The following is a 20428-nucleotide window of genomic DNA, read 5'->3' as shown; positions in this document are numbered from 1 at the left end:
TTTGAAAGTAGCTCGCACGCTGAAAAAGTGTGAGCACCCCTGCTCTAGGCCTTTGAGGGCAGCATGCGCCCTGGTAACTTTAGTCTTTTCACCCTTCCTGTAACTCCCCCATTTTACAAACTATCAATAATTTCAGTATTACATATACATGATCTGTTTATGAAGTTTTAGGCAAATGGGCAGCAATGACTCTTGTACCAAACGTGGACTATAATAAAATATTACTTCAGATAATTTTGTGGCATGTAGCTATTAGTGATATTAAGTATATTATATGTATTTGAAATATTTGCCTTACCCACCGCTGCCTTTAAAGCTGTAAGTGAATCAGCTCCAGATTGATTTGCGCTCTCATTCGGAGGAGCGTTGGCACTGCAGCTTCACGCGCTCTCACGCACGCCAATCCAGTGTTGAGCTTGGACCTGCACCTCGTACAATCTTACGTGTGGGGAAACGGTGGAGGAGCGAGTGCCTCATAGTGAGTGTGTGCGTAAAAGAATCGACAACTAAGGGTGTCTGAATGGATGGATTTAGGCAGAAAAATATTTTGGATTCCAAATGGATTAAACTCCAATCCAGGTAAGTATATTTTATAAAGGCTATAGTCTCAAATGGGCTCATTTTAAAGGTCATGGACAAGTATCCTTGGTGACTTAATTAAGTAGGCTATTTTTGTATACACTGATTGCGGCACATGTGGTGGAAAAGATAAAATATCACTTTACCCCGAAGGAAATTCGTAGAGAGTCCTGTCATAAATAAGCTACGCGAAAGCCTCTCCTTCACAGTCGGTCTTAATTCAGTCTTTTTTGTAGACCTTGAATGGTTCAGTGCGTAAGATGCTCTACACACAAACCATATTAATTAGAGGCGTTTTCCATCAGGTAAATCAGAAAAATGGATGCTGAAAGTCTTATTCAACATGTTCAACGAGAAGTCACATCAGACCCCTTATCGGAGACCACGGACTGGCTAGATGACGGGAATAAGTTCCACCAACCTGGCTGGCAGGTATGCTATACAATTAATGCAATTAATAATGTAGCCTACTTTGACACAATATATGTTCCAAAAAACGACACTCGAGAAGGTGGATTACGTTTTGAAATAGTGCAAAAGCAATTATATACTTAAAAATAGTTTAATAGTTATACATATTATTGTATCTTAATTTAGCGCTTTCTTTTCTTCTTCTTCTTTTTTTTTTTTTTTTAACTTTTCATATTTTATACAATCTGCAGGTAGCTCTGTGGGCCATTGCCTACTCCCTGATCATTCTGGTCTCTGTGACTGGGAACGTCACTGTCATCTGGATCATTTTGGCGCACAGGCGCATGAGGACAGTGACCAACTACTTCATCGTCAACCTGGCCTTCTCTGACGTTTCTATGGCAACTTTCAATACCCTTTTTAACTTTGTTTATGCTCTTCACAATGACTGGTACTTTGGCCTGGGCTATTGCAGATTTCAAAACTTCTTCCCAATTACTGCCATGTTTTCATCCATTTACTCTATGACCGCCATTGCAGTGGATAGGTGAGTAGGACTAATATATTCTTTTTTACACACCATAACCCTGTTTCATCATAAAACGCTTAGTCCTTAAACTTACTGATGTTTGCATACGTCGTCTCACTTTACACATTTTTCAGTAATATACATTAACACAATGGCATTGGTTGGTACACCGCATTGCAGTCTGTCACTGGAGCATTTAATTAAAGTGCTTAACGTGGACATGCATATGTCGGTCCAATGACTTGGGACTTGATGATAAATGGGATGATCCTTGTGCAGGAGCTTACTTCAGACCTAAAATCTGCTTACTGCTCCCAGTCTTTCATTACTTTCCAATTTGACAATCAGTGATTATATTATCATGATGTCTTGATTTTTAAGCCAGTTTTCAGGGTCTGCAGCAGGCAAAAGTAAAACAGATTACTTCCTAATTTAAGAGAAGTGTGAAAGAGAATCCACATAATGTGATCAACAATAATATTATTGACAGTCTATGTCAACCAAATGAAAACCATGTGAATGAAAGTGAGAAATGACTGATATGGTTCATCTAATATTATGCTAATAGGCTCCAGTCATCTCGTTTATTGATTAAACTAAAACAAATCCATATAAGTTACAGAACTGCATTTCTTTTTTTATTGTATGAAAACATCGCAATGACCCACTTGTTCTTAAAGCTTGTAATTGTCTGGCTTTTGTTTCACTCAGGATTAAGGGAATACATTTCCTAAACACCAGTGTCTGTGTTCAGGTACATGGCCATCATCCACCCACTGAAGCCCCGCCTCTCCTCTACCTCCACCAAAGCTCTTATTGCTCTCATCTGGATCATTGCTGTTCTGCTGGCATTTCCTCAGTGCTACTACAGCGTGACCCACTTTTACTACCCCCGGACAGTGTGCATGGTGGACTGGCCTGACGACTATGGGGGAACACACCAATTGAGGTAAAACTAGATGACATCAATCAGTCCCATGTCATAATTTCAGATCAAACTTAATTTATAAATCCCTTTTCATACAAAAAAGATGCTTCACAGTCAATTAAGACACTCTTACATGCCCTCCCATCCCAACTACCCTACACCCATTACTGGCCTACCACACACAACCAACAACCCACAACAGTGTCAACAATCACATACACAGTCTCACATACAAAAATCACTCACACTAAAACTACTGAACATAAGGCCAAGTACAGATGGGTTATAATATTGGCTTTTAGTAAGTCTGTAACTGAAGTAAGTAACAAATATACGACTAATATGCATACATTTTTAAACATACAAGCATCAATAACGCAACTATGTGATCAAATAAGCACCACTTAAATAAATTAGATAAAATATTCAAATTCAATACACCGTGAGCATCATAATTCACAGACTGACAATTTACTAAAGCAAATTGTAATGTAATGTAACCACACTGTTCTGACTTGCTGTGCAAATGTAATGACCTGGTATACTATACAATACTATTTCCAGTTACCAGTACACAGTGATAGTGTTGATCTACCTACTCCCCCTGTTGGTTATGTTGGTGACCTACAGTCTGGTGGGCCGTACATTGTGGGGGGCGCACATTCCTGGAGAAGCCTCTGACCATTATCACAATCAGATAACATCCAAGCGAAAGGTGGGCCCACTTTTTACTACACATTCTACACATTTTAACTCATTTTTTATTACAGTGCTATATTAATACATTTTATTTAATACATTTCTCAGGTTGTCAAGATGATGATTGTCGTAGTGACAACCTTTGCTTTGTGCTGGCTGCCCTATCATGTTTATTTCATACTTGGCACATTCAACACTGAAGTTTATAAGAAGTGGTACATCCAACAGGTGTTTCTTCATTCCTATGTTTATTCTGTAGTGATAGAAAACTGTTCTCAAGTATTTCTTTCAAAACAATATTAAAACCATATTAGGCAAGTGGCCAAGAAATTACTAGTGTCACATATATGAGATAGTTAGAATTTTAAATTAGTTAAATGCACAGGACAGAATAGAGTCTTGTTTTATTAATAATAATTCTGCTTTCTTACTACAGCCTGTTGTTGTCGCTTTCTTCTCTTTTCTGCAGGTGTATCTTGCCATATTCTGGTTGGCGATGAGTTCAACCATGTACAATCCTATCATCTATTGTTGTCTAAACCAAAGGTAGTTCTCAAATACATTCATTTACATTGATAGAAAAAAATTTTTTCAGTCAGTCTTATATTTTTTTCCTAACTGTGCATCCCCCAGGTTTCGTGCTGGTTTTCGTCACGCTTTTGCTTGGTGTCCCTTTGTCAAATTGTCAGAGGAAGATAAGATGGAGCTTCAGCACACCCGCACGTTCAGAGTGACAATGACACGCAGCCACCAGCAGGAAGCTTCCATCAAAACCACCAACACCCTCAATATCAACAAAGAGTCAGAGGGCTATGCAGCAATACAAATTAAAAAGCTATCTGGTACTACAGATAAACTGATTGATCACTGACACCAAAATGTATCAAGATAATAGAAGCAGCTGTGGCTCAGTGGTAGAGCATTCACCCACCAACCCAAAAGTCAGCAGTTCAATCTGAGCTTAAACCTGGGCACACTGTTGCTGTGCCCTTGGGCACTTCAAACTTCACCCACATTGCTTGTGTATGAATATGGTCAGTGGGGGTTTATTGGTTGGAGGGGCCAATGGCACATGTATGCAGTTGTGGCTACATAAGTAGTACCACCAGTCATGAAGTGAATGAATAATGACAGTGAAGCTCTATGATTGTAAAATGTAATACAAATGTAAAGCATTACTTAAGTAAAGTACTTATGTAAATTAATTTTGTTACTGACCACCCCTGATCAAGACATTATCCAAACTACTTAGATAGGATACCTGCAGGACTGCAAATATGTATAAAATATTACACAACATTGTGTAACAAAAAGCTGATTTTCAGTATTGTACTCTTTTAGCATCTGGTTTCAGCGTTGGGCAGTGTCTTCTATAGTCCAACTAAAATGTTTTCATATGGTGATTTGTGTGTGTTGTTTAGTCCCCTGTGTCTTTAGTCTATGAACTTTGATAAAAGTGTGGAATCATGGGTGGACATACTGAATCGCAAACAATCGCAATCTGTGTTTAAACAGGTGATCATTGTGTTAAAAATTCAGCAAAAATGTTACGTAGTTTTAATATGCACAACATTTAGTAACATTAAGGCATGTTTAACAAGTGGGCTAAAAAGGAACAACTATGCCTGCTGTATTTAATGCCCTTAACTGAATGTGAGGGCACATTGTATATATTTATTCAGTTGAGGCAAATGTTTGTGTTTTTGTGGTGCCACTGAAATTTGTTAAACAACAAACTCAATAAAAAAAAGTCAACATAAAAAAGACTTTTAATTTGAAATGTACAAAGATTAGTGACCAGAACAGTCAATACAGCACAGTTAATATGTATTGTATTGACTGTTGTCTGTTACATGTATAAAATAAATACATAAAGTAATGGCACGATAGTGTAATATATTAAGTATGGACACATATTCCCTTTAATCTCATTGTACATTTCTCACACATCCCTTTGCTGTCCAGAAGTTCAATTTTGTGTCCTGAAATGTAGTTGCCTTATATTTTTCATTGCAATATATATATATATATATATATATATATATATATATATATATATATATATATATATATATATATATATATATATATATACACACACTTTTACCATGTAACTGTAATGGGTAAGACATCATACTTGAAGATATTTTACTTTTACAGAATACTACTAACCTTTGATTCAAATAATTTAAATAATTCAACTCACCACACAAAAGTGTGCACGTTTACAAGCTGTTATTACAGTTTTTCTCTGTTGGTTTGGCTCATTTCTTCAAACAGAAATTATATTCTTAAAACTGTAAGATAAGATAAGATAAGATAAGATAATCCTTTATTGTCTCCCATGGGAGAAATTAGTCTTGGGACAGGGGTAACATGCCCCCTAGATCATTTGGCCAAACAGTTTGATAGTTCTACACAACATTACAGCTCACCAGCAAAAGCTCATATCTCTCCCAAAACTGTTCACATATGCTTCAAAACAGATTCCTTTCCCATATAAAGAGTCAGTACCTGAAACTATCTCAGAGGGGTAGGGTTGTAGTTCTTCACAGAGACCGGCTTGCCCCCTACCAGCCCTTGGTTCCATCAGCAGGGGCTTCAGGAGACCAAATCCAGTCGTCATCAAGTAGCCCTGCGGCAGCCACCAATGGCAAGTCGGAGCATCGCCCTCGGAGGGAACGGAGACTCCCCTCACATCTGAGTGACTTTGTTGTTGACAACCAACTGGGGACAGTTAATCGTGCTAGTGGGGGGCTGTGCGGGTTCTAATAAACCTGAAACACGAGCGAACCTGTTCTCACGATTTTCTTTTCGTAACTGCCGTTACAGTATGAATGAGTAGGCTAGGGTGACCATATTTCCGTTTGTGAAAACCCGGACACTTTGGGGGGGGGAGGGGGAGGGGATTTCACAATTTCTCGGATTTTTTTTTTTTATTTATAGCGTATAAATGCGTATTGTGTATTACAGGCGGGTAGTAATTACACACGGGTGGGTCAGGACTAAACCAGGTCTAAACCAGGACTAATCTTGGATTTAAGAGAGAAAACGCCGAGCAGTTTGGCAGCAAAGCGCGATCGGGCAACTGCCGCGTTTACGTCCGTGAAGTGCGGAGCTGAGCCGGTCCTTTCTCCTGCTGTCACCTCCAAGCCCGTCCTGACGGTGAGTCCTGTTTCAGTTCTGGTTTAGTCCTGGTTTAGTCCTGGTTTAATCCTAGTTCAGTCGTGGATTAGTCCTCCTCTTCAGTCCTGGAATCAGTCCTGGGTTAGTCCTGGTTTAGTCTTGGTTCAGCACGTGGCGTTGGCAGTACAAAAGTTTGATATAATCTCGGGTTAACGGGCAGGTGCGGTCCTGTACTGGTGCGGTGTTGTACTGGGGGTCTCCAAAAATGGACCCGTGCGAGACTCTGCGCTGTTGGGCTCCATTACGGAATAAATTAATCTTCAGTTTGTTACATAAAGAAGGAGGAAAATAACACAAGGACGACAGCAGAAATAAGTTTTAAGAAGGATGTAAAACGGGTTGCACCTGTCCTGTGTGAGAAAAGTGTGTAAAGTTTGTGATGACGGGTTTTACAGCCTTAACACAGATAGAATAATTGTAAAATATAAAGTTGACTACTTCGCGGATTTCACTTATCGCGGGTTATTTTTAGAACGTAACCCGATATAAACGAGGGACACTGTACTCTCACCTCACAACCTGTGCACATGGACTCACACTTGTCCCGACCGGGACGGAAAACGGAGAATTTCTTGTACAAGTCATTGTTAAATGCGCATTTGTGCTTCAGCATGTTGCAGACCGACCGACTGTTTGTGTCTTGCTCCTTCTGAGTCACAGACGCCACGAGAGACGCTCAGTTTAATGAACGGTACTGAAAACCCGGACATTTGCATCACTTTAAAAAAAAAAACAACAAAACGTTTGGTCACCCTAGAGTAGGCTGGTGCGCAATGGAGAATTTGGAGCATTTTGTAAAGGAGAAGAATCTGTGTATCATTCGTTCATTTGACTGAAAAAGGACTGAATCAGGACTAAATCAGGCCCGGAACCAAACTAGAACTAAGACCAGGATTGAGACCGGGATCAGACCAGGACTGAGGCCGGGACCAGACCAGGACTGAAAACGGTTTAGTCCTGGTTTAAGTCACGGAAATGGGGAAAGGTGTTTCCATGACTTTAAAATGTGATGCGGGACTATTGCGCCGCATACGGACTGCCAGGACTGAACCAGGACTGAATCAGGACTGAATCAGGACTAAACCAGGACTAAACCATTTTCAGTCCTGGCCTGGTCCCAGTCTCAGTCCCGGTCTGGTCCCAGTATCACGGTTTGGTCCTGGTCTGGTCCCGATCTCAGTCCCAGTCTCAGTCCTGGTCCTGTTCCCGGTCTCAATCCTGGTCTCAGTTCTGGTCTGATCCCGATCTTAGTCTTGGTCCCAGACTCAGTCCTTGTCTGGTCCCGGTCTAAGTCCTGGTCTCAGTCCTGGTCTGGTCCCGGACCTGGTTTAGTCCTGGTTCAGTCCTGATTCAGTCCGGAGGCACAAATAATGAAGAATTTTTAAAACATTTTTTTAAATAGTTTTCTTATTTTTGGTTTATATTGAAAAACAAGGTTCTTCTGATTTTTCACTTTGACTTTGATGTTATTATGACTTCATTCTCGTAATATTATAACTTTATTCTCATAATATTACGACTTTATTTTAACTTAGACTTTATTCTCGTAAAATTGTGACTTTATTCCTGTAAAATTATGACTTTATTCTCGTAACCAGCATCTTTTTTCTTTTTTTTTTTTTTATCTGACCCTTACACTCCGTCGTAGGCATTAGCCTTGTGGTTGCTTTACTGAGTTAAGAATTTATCAAATGTACCACAGTAGCGTATTTAGAGTGAATAATGTTCCACTGATGATTCTGCTACTTGGGGAAGAAAAAAAAAAACCTCTTGGGTCCGTGTACATTCACATTGCATTCGATTTTCCTATTGAAATGGGAAATTCAACATCGTAACACTTTGTTGTAAGCCGAAAATATTTCCTTTTTGTCCGTGTTTTTGTCGTAGAGCAGTTATTTTAATAGATCCATGCCCCAGAGCCCCGTGACAAGTGTCCGTGATGCTCTTCACTTTCTGGACCGGGTTATTGCGCAGCGGCGCACTGCCTTTAAGCGGGACTGGAGAGCGCTCTCAGCGGCTAGACTGCAGCTGACTCTCTGAGGGGAGCTGCCGGAATTCCCGGTGTTTCTGCAGGCTGTAGATCAGCAGCGGGGACACGGTATACGCTTCGTAGCGTGGACTGGGCACCAGAGGAGGTGGAATTGTCTCTAAATAAGGATTAAACCCGCATTTGATCAGGTCTAACCCGACACCTGCATACGCCTAAACCAGGTGAGTCCCGCTCTGCCTCTGCTCCTTCTCGAGGAGACCGCAAAACAGCGGGTCCACGATCTCACGCAAACCCAATCCAAACGCCCTCACACGGCCACATCTCTGCCTGCACCCGGTACCGATTCCCCATCTCCAAACGAAAATCTAATGGCCGCGACACGGACCCACAGGTCTATACTGAAGTGAAGGGCAGGTTAGCATTCGTTAGCTTAGCATTCGGTAGCTTAACACTAACGAGTTTTTACTGTCTTTTTCACACTTTTGGGGCTGCATTCATTCACTATTCACTTTTCTTTTACATTTTTTCTCCATTGGTTTAGCACATTTTTTGAAACAGAAATTACATTCTCAAAACAACATGGACAAATCTCCAAATCACCTTGCAGTCGTTCACAACAGAATGACATTTCTTATTGATTTCATCAAATTGCAAATGTCTTAGTGCATGTCTCAACTATCTAAGTGCATCTTTGCACATGGTTCTGGACAAATCGTCAACAGTTAGCACAATTAGCCCACGTTTTAGCACGTTTTCCAAATAAATAGATCTTGCTGATCTAAACTGATTAGTTGATTCTCAGTCTAATGGTTGTTCTTTCCAAAACATGTCAGCATGATTTCATAGTCTGAGTCATCATCACTGTTGGGCAAGTTACTTTGAAACTGTAATGCGTTATTTATTACCTATTACTGTCATTTCAAAGTAATTCGTTACATTACAATATTACTGCATTTAAAATGTAAGGCATTACATTACTATTGCATTACTTTAAGTTACTCTCACCAAAATAACTTTTGCGCTGTATATGGACTGAACCAGGACTAAACCAGGTCTAAACCAGGACTAAACCAGAGCTGAACCAGGACTAAACCAGAAGTGAACTAGGACTAAACCAGAACTGAACTAGGACTAAAACAGGACTCACTGTAGGGACGGGCTCGAAGGTGACCGCAGGAGAAAGGAGCGGCTCTGCTCCGCACCTCATGGAGGTAAGAGCGGCTGACACCCGATCGCTCTTTATGGACCCTGCTGCTCGGGCTCACGGTCCTGATTTCAGCAACTATTTGCAGGTACCCGAGCCGGTGCAAGAGTCTGTTACAGCGCGTAACTTCTACCTTCCTTCAGCGTGTCCAGAAGTCCAACTTTTTGTGTGATGGTTTGCATCTTCCTCTGTCTTTTGGGTGCGAGCGCAGGAGCCTTTGTCGGTGCAGAACGTTTCGTCGATGTTGTGGATTTTGTCGGAGAGAAAACTTACAACCGTACAGCACTTCAGAATCACACTGCTAGAGACTGAACATGTATTTAAATTTGGCAGCTGAACACATTCTGTACTGTACTGTACAGGAGACAGGAGTCCCTTGGCCAGTCAGGGCGCAGCGGGAGGAACGCAATACGCATTCATATAATGTAAAAAAAAAAAAACAGGGCATGCAAAATTGCACAAAAAAAATAAAAATAATCTGCGAGACAGCGAAAAGTGAACTGCGATAGAGGGAGGGACGAGTGTAAACCAGGTCTAAACCAGAACTGACCCAGGTCTAAACCAGGTCTAAACAGCGTGGAGTTCTTTGTCAGTCCTTCCTTTTTACCTGAAGGTCTACGAGGGCGCATCTCCGGCGTTTCACCGCTGCTGATATCGAGGTGATTTTAGCGAATTTGTATGAAGAAAAACCCACCACTTCAATCCAGGTTAAAAAAAACACTGTAACGCGCGTTACTCACATTTGTACCGAGTAAAATATTACTATTTTTTCCCCTGTAATGCCTTACATTACTGCGTTACAGCAAAAAGTAATGCATTACTGTAATTCGTTACTTTTATAACGCGTTACTCCCAACACTGGTCATCATATGCACAATAGTTTGTTCAATTGTCAAAATTAGTCAGGAACATGATACCATGAACACCGTATATGATTTTTTGGGATCATTTGATAAATTCATGACAGTAATTGACAGTCAGGTGAAATTAGAACTTCCTATCACACTATGTGACCATGTGGGACACTGTGAATTTCCACTGTGGCTCATCAGGGCCTGGTTCATTTCCCATCTAAAGATGCTCATGAACCTACTATCACCAATACTCTCCTTTCCTCAATCTGATAGTTTTTTTTCTACTTGGAGGTGGAGAGTGTATGAACATCAGGCTCCAGACCAGAGGTCCCTGACTCTGTGGAATGGATGCTCCGTGCGAGGACATTACAGGGGAGGGGATATTGAGATATTTGCCCTGTTTCTTTCCTTCTTTGCAGTCATCACAGGGAGGATGACAACTGCGACCAGTGAAAGTGTTACTGTAGAAACTTTATTTGCTTTATTTACAGCACTGTAGGCTAGATATAATTTCTCTTTTTTGTTGTTGTTTGTGTTTGTATTTGGTACATGTACAGAGTATTGTATACATTTTCTTTTCATGTACTTTGATGTATGGAAGCGACTTTATGTGTGGGAATGAAATGGTTAGAGTTTCCTTGGCAGTATGAGTGCAGTGTGTGTGAAACTTTGGATGCTATTCTTACTCTGAAATCATTTTTTCAGTTTTTAATCCATAATTGTATTGTGTTATTTAGACCTTTGCCATAGTGACAAAACATCTAAGCATTTTGACCTGCAGTGCTGACACAAGGCCAAAGGGACAATGCATTTTGGGGGCAATGACTATTTCTATGCGAAAGGAATGTAGTTTTGACACATGGGTAAACTGTTTTGGGACAGATCTGAGCTTTTGCAGGTGATCCATGGTGTTGTGCTGAACCATCCAGGTTATTTTGACAAAAGTACTAAGTGAATGCAAAAGAGCCAAAGCAATTGACAAGGAGCTTTGCAATTTTGGTGGTACTGACCATGAGTTAGGCAGAAGTGTTTGAAACTTAACCCTGCACTGTTGTTATTTTACGGGTTCTAATAAAGCTAAAACACGAGCCAACCTGTTCTGCACAGCAGTCCTGTATGCCCACAAGACCAAGGAGAGGTGACGATCCCAGTCCCGCTGTCGGTGGCTGGTAAAGATGGCAAGCTGCGTGGTTAGTGTTCGGTTAAAACGTTCAACCAAACCATCACTTTGTGGGTGCAATGGGGTGGTCCTGGTTTTCTTATTCCCAGACGCTGGCACACCTCCTGGAACACCTTAGCCTCAAAGTTCCGCTCTTAATCAATATGGAGTTCCTCTGGCATTCCAAACCGACAGAAGAACTCGTCAACTAGTTTCTGTGCAGTGGTAGCAGCACTCTGATCAGGGATCGTGTACGCCTCCAGCCACTTTGTAAAATACTCCATAGCAACAAGAACGTACTGACTCCCTTGGTCTGTGGCAGGGAATGGGCCTAAGATGTCAACGCCCACCCTCTCCATGGGTGCCCCCACCTGGTGTTGCTGCAATGGTTCATGGGACTGACGAATAGGACCTTTCTGTGCAGTGCAGGTATCACACCTGTGAACAAACATCTCTACGTCGCGTCTGCAACCTGGCCAGTAGAATCTTTGTCTAAGTCGCTGTAAGGTTTTGGTAACGCCAAAATGTCCAGCACCCACTGCCCCATGAACCCATTGAAGGACTCTAGTTCACAGTTTAAGAGGGACCAGGAGCTGCAGTATCTGTCTATGTCCATTTGGGGAACTCCAACAATGGTAGAGGACCCCATTCCTGACATTGATATTGGGCCACTGAGAGTGCAGAGCTTTTGTCTCAGAGTCCAGTGCTGACACGTTTGACCACTCTGGGCGTTGGCCATCTCCCACCCAGGAAAGTACTCGAGCTAGAACTGGGTCCTGTTGTTGGTCTTGCTGGAGCTGCTGAGGGCCGATGGCCTCTTGGGGGTCTGACACCACCACACATTGAAGTGCTGCCACTTTGGGATCAGGGCTATGCTCCTCTGTTCATTGACAGAAGCGACATGTCTTGTCACATGGCCTCCGTGACAGGGCATCAGCATTACTGTGAATTCAACCTGCCCTATACTGGATGTCAAAATCATAGTCCTGTAGGATCTCGATCCACCTGGCTAGCTGCCCTTCGGGTTCCTTAAAGTTCAACAGCCAGGTGAGTGAAGCATGGTCAGTCCTCAGAACAAACCGCTGACCATACAAGTATGGTCGGAAATGGAGAAGACCTAAGACCACTGCTAGCAGCTCCCGGCGGGTAACACAATAGTTCCTCTCTGGTTTGCTTAGGGAGTGACTGTAATATGAAATGATGTTCTCCCTCCTGGGAAAGCACGGCACCCAGACCCACATTGCTGGCATCGGTGTCCATGATAAAGATCTTTTTTGGGTCTGGATAGGCCAATACTGGGGCTTCAACCAAGGCACAGCGCAGGTGGTTGAAGGCTGCAGCACAGTCATCTGTCCACTGGAAGACGTGGTTTTTCTGGGTCAACTTGTGGAGGGGCTGGCAATGGTGGCAAAGTCTTTCATGAACCTTCGGTAATAGGAAGCCAAGCCTAAGAAACTGCGCAACTCTGCAATGCCATTAGGGGTAGGCCACTCTCGCACCACGGTTACTTTAGCTGGGTCAGTGGAGACTCCCTTGCCAATGACAGCATGGCCCAGAAAAGAAGTCTGTTTCCTGAACAACTAGCACTTCTTAGGGTTCAGGCGTAAGTTGTCTAGGGCACATTGGAAGTCTGCTGCGTGGGCCAATAGGTCATCCAGGTAAACAAAGCAGCAGCTCCTGGGGATGTCTGCAAGCACCCGTTCCAATAGGCGCTCAAAATCAGCTGGAGCATTACAGAGGTCGAATGGCATGACCTTGAACTGAAAGCGGTCTTGGGGCAGGCCTCAGGTGCCAGCTCCACCTGCCAGTACCCGCTGCGAAGGTCTAAGGAGCTGAACCAGGAAAAGCCAGAGATATAGTCCAAAGCATCGTCGATGCGTGGCAGGGGGTATGAGTCTTTACGTGTGATGTCATTAAGGCGGCGGTATTCCACACAGAAACGCCAAGTCCCATCTTTCTTCCGGACTAGAACTACAGGTGCTGCTACAATACTTTCCGAGCAGCCTATATTCTCGTAATATTATGACTTTATTTTGACTACGACTTTATTCTCATAAAATTACTACTTTGTTCTCATAAAATTATGACTTTATTCTCATTAAATTACGACTTTTTCTGGATTCGACTTTATTTTCATAATATAAACACTTGTTGTAATGTTGAAATGTTATGACTTTATTTTCGTTAAAAATGGACTCTTAGGCTACGTTCAGACTGCAGGGCTTAATGCTCAATTCCGATTTTTTGGTGAAATCCGATGTTTTTACAAGGTCGTTCACATTTCCAATTAAATGCGACTTGTATTCGATCCCCTGTGTGAACAGTAAACGGCGCGAAAGTGTCCCACATGCGCACTGGAGGACACGATGACGTCAACCGCAGCGAGCGTGCTCTGTGTTTACGGAAGTTGTCCAAACATGGACGCAAGCATTGAGCACCTGGCGATTTTAAAGTTCCTCTCGTACCGGAGCCTGAACATGAACAACTTACTTGTTTTAAGGAGGAGATTGAGAAGGAGAAGGACGAGGTTTTTGGCCGTGGTGTTTTGTGGGGCAGCGGCAGCGACGTCTGTTGAAATGAACGTGTGGATGCGGAGACGGAGCCAAGAGTGGTGAGTGGCGATGTGCTTCGCTTCAGTGACATGGAGTTCATTAACAATTTTCGCCTACTTCAGCGCAGAATAGTGACGTTTGTGGCTTGTTGATAACGCGTAGGTCGGATGAATGCGCTTTGGCCGTTCACACTGAAGTCGCATGTCAAAAGATCAGATATGTGTCGCATTTGAAAAAATCAGATCTGTGCCGTTCAGACTGTCAATTAAAGATTGGATACAGGTCACATAGAAGCCAAAAAATCGGATTTGGGTCACTTCAGGCTGCAGTCTGAACGCAGCCTTATATATGCAACTACTGGCAACCGTGGAATGTCTGTGCATTGCCATAAGAAATATAAACTTGTTTTGATTTAACTTCACATTTCATTTGAGGAGAGAGGTGCTGTAAAACCATGTAAAACCCGCACAACAGGTGACACACATGAAATAAACGTAGGAGACATTATTTTACCACCATTTTTGTATTTATCACTTGAAATAGCTCACAAATATATCATAAATAGCTCATAACTGTCCTAAATCATCGTTTTACATATACTGAGTGTAGGGCAGGTCTGTCAAGCATGTATTATGACCTATTACATTTACTTGAGTCACTATTTACAGATATTGTACTTTCTTCCCACTGTGAAAATACCAGACATGAGTACTATTTCATGTTTCATCCTCGCAAATTCATTAACTTTAAATGACAAATCAGATGTTTCGTCCAGTTACATTCAACTTAAGTTACTTGAGGAGTAGTTTCCCCGAACACTTTTACTCTTAGCTACTTCTACTTTTTACTTGGACTTGAGAAATATTTCTTTGGAAGTAACTTTACTTTTAATTTAGTACAATTTATGGCTATTTTACCCAATTTTCATGGACATCAGTGACATTGTAACAGGTGTGTGTCTATTCATTAAAAGTCTATTGTCTTGGTGCACATCCGTTAACCCTTAGTTATATCTGCGTTGTTTTCCTGTGTACTGCGCTGGCTGAAGGAAGGACCATGAGACACTGGTGACCACTGGACACTGAATACCACATTTACTGGTGGCACAAATGAAAGAAAAATACAAATCTTTTGTCACACGTTTCTCCATGCACGCAGCTCATCCGTCCCCTCCTCAGTAGCATTGGGCAGACTGAGCATGCATTTGACATATTTCTAAACATTTTAACTTTTTTTTTTTAACATAAAATAAATATGAATTATAGTATTTATAAATGTCCCATAACAATGCATTGACATCTTAAACACAATGCACATACCTGCACAAATGAAAGAAAAATACAAATCTTTGTCACATGTTTCTCCATGCACACAGCTCATCCATCCCCTGTTAGCAGGAAAACACATGGAGAAGGCTGAAGCTAACTCTCAACTACATCTAAGTAAATTTGAACAATAGACATGAAAACGCTCCTACATGGTCCAAATTATACATATGGATTTGCAGATGATCAGTAATTATGTTTACTATGAACTTTTATATTTTTAGTGCCTAATTACCAAAATAAAATAATGAATTGACATTGACAAAAAAACCTGTGTTCACCTCCTCAGTAGCATTGGGCAGACTGAGAGGGGTGCAGATGTGCAGCACGCAAACCACGTTGCTCTTAAAGGGACAGTACAGGTAAAATGCGCAACTCTTACTAACATAATAATAACATTGGGAAAGAGGCTAAAACCTGCCTAAAACCACGAAATAACAATGGAAATTGAATTAAAGTGAAGGATTTGGTGAAATTCAAAATAAAAACAAAAATAAAATTTTCTTTGGTTACAACAGCAACATTGACTGTCACAGGTAACTTCGTTAGCGTACTACTACTCAATACTACTACTAGCATTACACCAAATATATTTAGTATTTCTATTAATTAAATTAACTGCAGAGTGTCCTAAAGAGGTAAAGTAATCTGACCCAGGGCATGTGAGAGCTCAGGTGGTTGGACTTGAGGCTCGTTGAGTTCAGTTCTGCTCAAAAACAAACGCTATTAGCTCTTAGCTTAGCTTCAGCTGGGAAATGTGGCTTCTTTCTCAGAGTACAGACGGAGAATGGCAGAATGGCAGGCGCCGTAAAACCACGTAAAACCATGTAAATCCCGGACAACAGGTGACAACAATGAAATAAATGTAGGAGACATTATTTTATGCCTGGCGAGAAAATAAATGAAAATAATTTTTTGGGTCTGATTGACCAGCCCCAAGAGAGCGGGAAGGAAAAAAAAAAAGTTTCTTCCGGTCTATGTGACCCCGAAGAGAGCGTGAGGATTAAATGACAAATCAGATGTTTTCATCCAGGTACTTTTAACTTAAGTTACTAAAGGAGTAGTTTCTCCAAACACTTTTACTTTTAGCTACTTAACAAATTTTTTGGACTTCTATTTTTTACTTAGTGTAACGTCGGCTGACCGTGAGCGGCTTGGGGTTCAGTGAGCAAGGTAAAAAACAAATCCAGACACAGACCGGTACTTGTGGTCCACAGTTTACTTTTGTTTTTTCAATGATTACAAAAGTGCAAGTGCCAAAAGTGCAGGGTGCAAAACGGAGGCAGGCAGCAGTTTCCTCTCCAGCAGCCGAACACAGACTGATCTTGAAGGCGCCTTTTATGTAAAACTAAAACCTAAACCTCCATAAAACAACCCAAAACCCAGATAACTATTAAAACCACCAACTATATACATAAAACCCTAAAACAATTACACCAATTAAATGTTAAAACCCATAAACCAATAAAACACCTAACCTAAAACCCCTGTACAAAATGTTACACGTGGTCCTAAAACAGATATTGCACCATATTTATTGCACAAAGTCAATTTAAAATGTAATTTGTTATTGTCTCCCTTTTCCTCCAGGGACAAGAAACTTCCAATTAAAGTGCTGTGCCTCAGGAATAAAAAATGGTTAAAGGAAAGCCAATAAATATTTTTTTAAAACCAATTGTGTGCAATTTATTTTGTGATGTGCAAATATGTTAAAAGTGCTGTGTGCTAGGAAAGTGCAGTGTTTTAAAGTGCTCTAGAGAAGGGTGAAGGTGCTAAGTGTGGTTCTAGGGTAACAAACCAGCCTGTTTGTTACACTTAGACTTGAGAAATATTTTTTTATTACTCTTTCATTACTCAAAATTTAATACATTTTGTGGCTATTTTACCAAATTTTCATGTGGTATAGCCGCGGTAATAAAAATCCGGAGCCGTGGTGCAGTTTAGGTTATTTATTTAACATGAATGGACAAGTTCGGGAAAAGGGAAGTGACCTGAAAAACAACCAAACTACAGGACATGAGGGACAATGGCTAACTATAAAAACACAAAAATCCAAAATTACCAAAAACAGACGGGCTTGGTAAACTTTAATAATTTAAAAACGATTTTAAAATGTTGCTACCTGTGTCGAAAATCCCACACACCGCTCCCCCGTAGCGCCGTTGAGTTTTTAAAACAGCGTGGCCGCCCTAACACACAATTCATTTAAAAAATGCAGTCTCATTCACTCACACACACAAAACATTTAAAAACCCACCAGTATCCTTGGCCAAACGCACGCACAGGTGGGTCCAGCAGTCTACCTGGCCACCCACGGAAACTGACACCCCCCGGACCCTCTTGCCCGTGCACGCAACCAACTTGGCCCAGCAGCAACACCCCGTGGTACCACCCTTTACACATCGACATCAGTGACAGCAACATTGACTGTCACAGGTAACTTAGTTAGCTTACTACTACTCAATACTACTACTAGCATTAGACCAATTATATTTAGTGTTTTTATGAATTAAATGAACTGACCCAGGGCATGTGAGAGCTAAGGTGGTTGGACTTGAGGCTCGTTGAGTTCAGGTTCTGCTGAAAAACAAACGCTATTAGCTGTTAGGTTTATGCTGTTAGCTCTTATTTTAATAGATCCATGGCTCTTAGCTTATTTTAGGACGGCAAAATGTGGCTTCTCTCTCGGACTATAGTTCTCCCGCTGGAAACGTTACAAAAGTCCAACACTGATGTAGTGTAATATTCAAAATAGACACTTTCTAAGTTTTTGACGTTAACATTGCAATTCAACAACTATTTATTTTACTCTACAGCACTGTCATAGTTGAAATAACTCTTGACTATGTTGAAACTAGGGGTGTCAAATTATCGCGTTAATTGCAATTAATTAATTACAGTCATATTTAGCGCGTTATGTTTTTTAATCGCGTTAATCTCATTTTTAATCTCTAACTTTACTGTTTCTGTATGTGAGTTGCTTTATTATAAAATCTGTTTTTATGTGTTGTTGGGACAACACACACACACACACACACACAAAAAACACATTTATAATTTTTTTTTATTTCGGTAATTCCACTCATTGCCGGAAACCCACACAAAACGCGCACAGTAAAAGCGATGTAAACATCATGTTAATGTTGGCGGCGTCAGTCGCACAATGGACGAGGTTGAAGAGCCAGTAGAACAGAGGCAGCAGTGCACAGGTAAAAACACATTCGTGTCTTGGAAATTATCCTCCTGACGTGAAATATAAAAGAAAATAACAAATATAAAATCGCCTACAATGTAAATGTCATTAGTGAAAACAACCTGCATAGGCTCATGATGTCTGCACTACTGTCTTATAGTGACCTGCCACATGAGGGGACACGCACACAAACAAACACACATCTTCATCATCGTCATTAACCTGAGAACGCGCTGACCACGTTTCCTTCCATAGTTACTGCGCAGACACCGCTGTCCTCCCGTGCGCTGTGTACGCTACGTAAACCGCGCTTCCTCCTGTGAGCCTCTAAACCAAAACTAAAACCAAGACTAAAACCGGGACTAACCCAGTCCAGGACTAAACCAGAACTAAACCAGGTCTAAACCAGGACTAAACCAGGACTAAAACCAAGGACTAAAACCAGGACTAAACCAGGACTAAACCAGGACTAAAACCAGAACTAAAACCAGGTCTAAACCAGGACTAAACCAGAACTAACACCAGGACTAAAACCAGGACTAAGCCATTCCAGGACTAAACTAGGACTAAAGCAGGACTAAAACCAGGACTAAAACCAGTGATCTCATATATAAAGCATTTCTCTATCAATAATATTTTTAATATGGTTAAGGAAAGACTGGACTTTTTATTGTCTTTAAGTAGACAAAAGTTATTATGTTCAGATTTCCTCATCTTTGCTACTTTACAGCAAACAGTTTCTTATTCATGGAGACTTGGGCTCAACAGCCAATTTGAAGAGAACAAACAAGAACAACATTTGCAGGGTGCGGTTGCTACATTCATGTAGTTTTAAAAAGCATGACAATATCAAGTAATCCAAAGTATTCAAATTATGTTACTCACTTTAAGTAATTAAATGAATTAAGTTACAAACTACATTTTGGGATTTGTAATCTGTAATCTGTAGGGGAATATATATTAAAAGTAACCTTCCCAACACTGCAGATTAGTAATAGTAATAATAATGATGATACTGTGGAATGTAAGTGACTGCATCTGTTAAAGTTTGTTAAACAATAAATTACTTTATAAAGTCACTTTTTTTTGTTCTGTATCAGTCTTTTGATCTGCCACAATAATGTAATAATGAATTTAAATGAAAATACCTCAAATTGAAGGCTTTTCTCAGCAATTTTTAGGTGAGATTAAAAAGAGATTAATTAGATTAATTAATTACAGATCATAATTAATTAATCTCTCAATTTTTTTAATCGCATGACAGCACTAGTTGAAATATCTGGATTTTCTTCACTTTACTCACAACAACAACACCATGAATTTAACACTTTTGAATTTGCTGTGTAAACAGGTGGTTTTGTTCAGTGGGCTGTGGGAAGATAGACTTTTCTTTATTAAATTAGCCTTTCTCAAACAAACTCTGTCTTTAAATAGCTTGCTATCAATACGCACGTGCTGGGCACACAAATGTAGCCTAATGTGTATTGACACAACTGGCAAAAAGACAGTATGGTGAGCTTAAGTCACAGATTTCCCCAGAGAATCACAGCGATCTAAAAAAAAAAAAAAAAAACCTAAAAACACCTGCTCCAAAGAGACATTTAAAAAAAAAATTTTTTTTTAAATAAATATAGTCTAGGGCCTTTGAGGGCAAACCGCCGCCCTGCTCTTAATAAGGGGGTGATCTCTTCATCCTTTCTGTAGTTCCCCCTGTTTACAAACTGTTTGGACAAAAGCTGTGCAATACTTTACCTATTTGCTTTTTTAGAATCTACTAATATCAAATTCCTACCGTAAGACTTATGAATAGGTCTATAGA

At 40.7% G+C, this 20428-nt stretch overlaps 1 protein-coding gene across 1 annotated transcript; it reads left to right on the top strand.

The window, feature by feature from the left end:
• The first annotated feature begins 896 nt into the window (after positions 1-896).
• On the top strand, positions 897-3696 carry tacr2 (tachykinin receptor 2). Its single transcript, XM_020941574.2, has 6 exons — positions 897-1011; positions 1242-1537; positions 2274-2468; positions 3012-3162; positions 3255-3374; positions 3616-3696. The coding sequence occupies exons 1-6, from the start codon at positions 898-900 to the stop codon at positions 3694-3696; spliced, it is 957 nt and encodes a 318-aa protein (XP_020797233.2). The 5' UTR covers position 897.
• Positions 3697-20428: the final 16732 nt, after the last annotated feature.

The sequence above is a fragment of the Boleophthalmus pectinirostris genome, unplaced genomic scaffold (assembly GCF_026225935.1).
Source record: "Boleophthalmus pectinirostris isolate CB_2022bp ecotype Guang Dong unplaced genomic scaffold, ASM2622593v1 HiC_scaffold_19, whole genome shotgun sequence".
Taxonomy (NCBI): Eukaryota; Metazoa; Chordata; class Actinopteri; order Gobiiformes; family Gobiidae; genus Boleophthalmus; species Boleophthalmus pectinirostris.
Note: the sequence above shows the minus strand (reverse complement) of the source record. Positions and strands in the feature narration are given on the sequence as shown.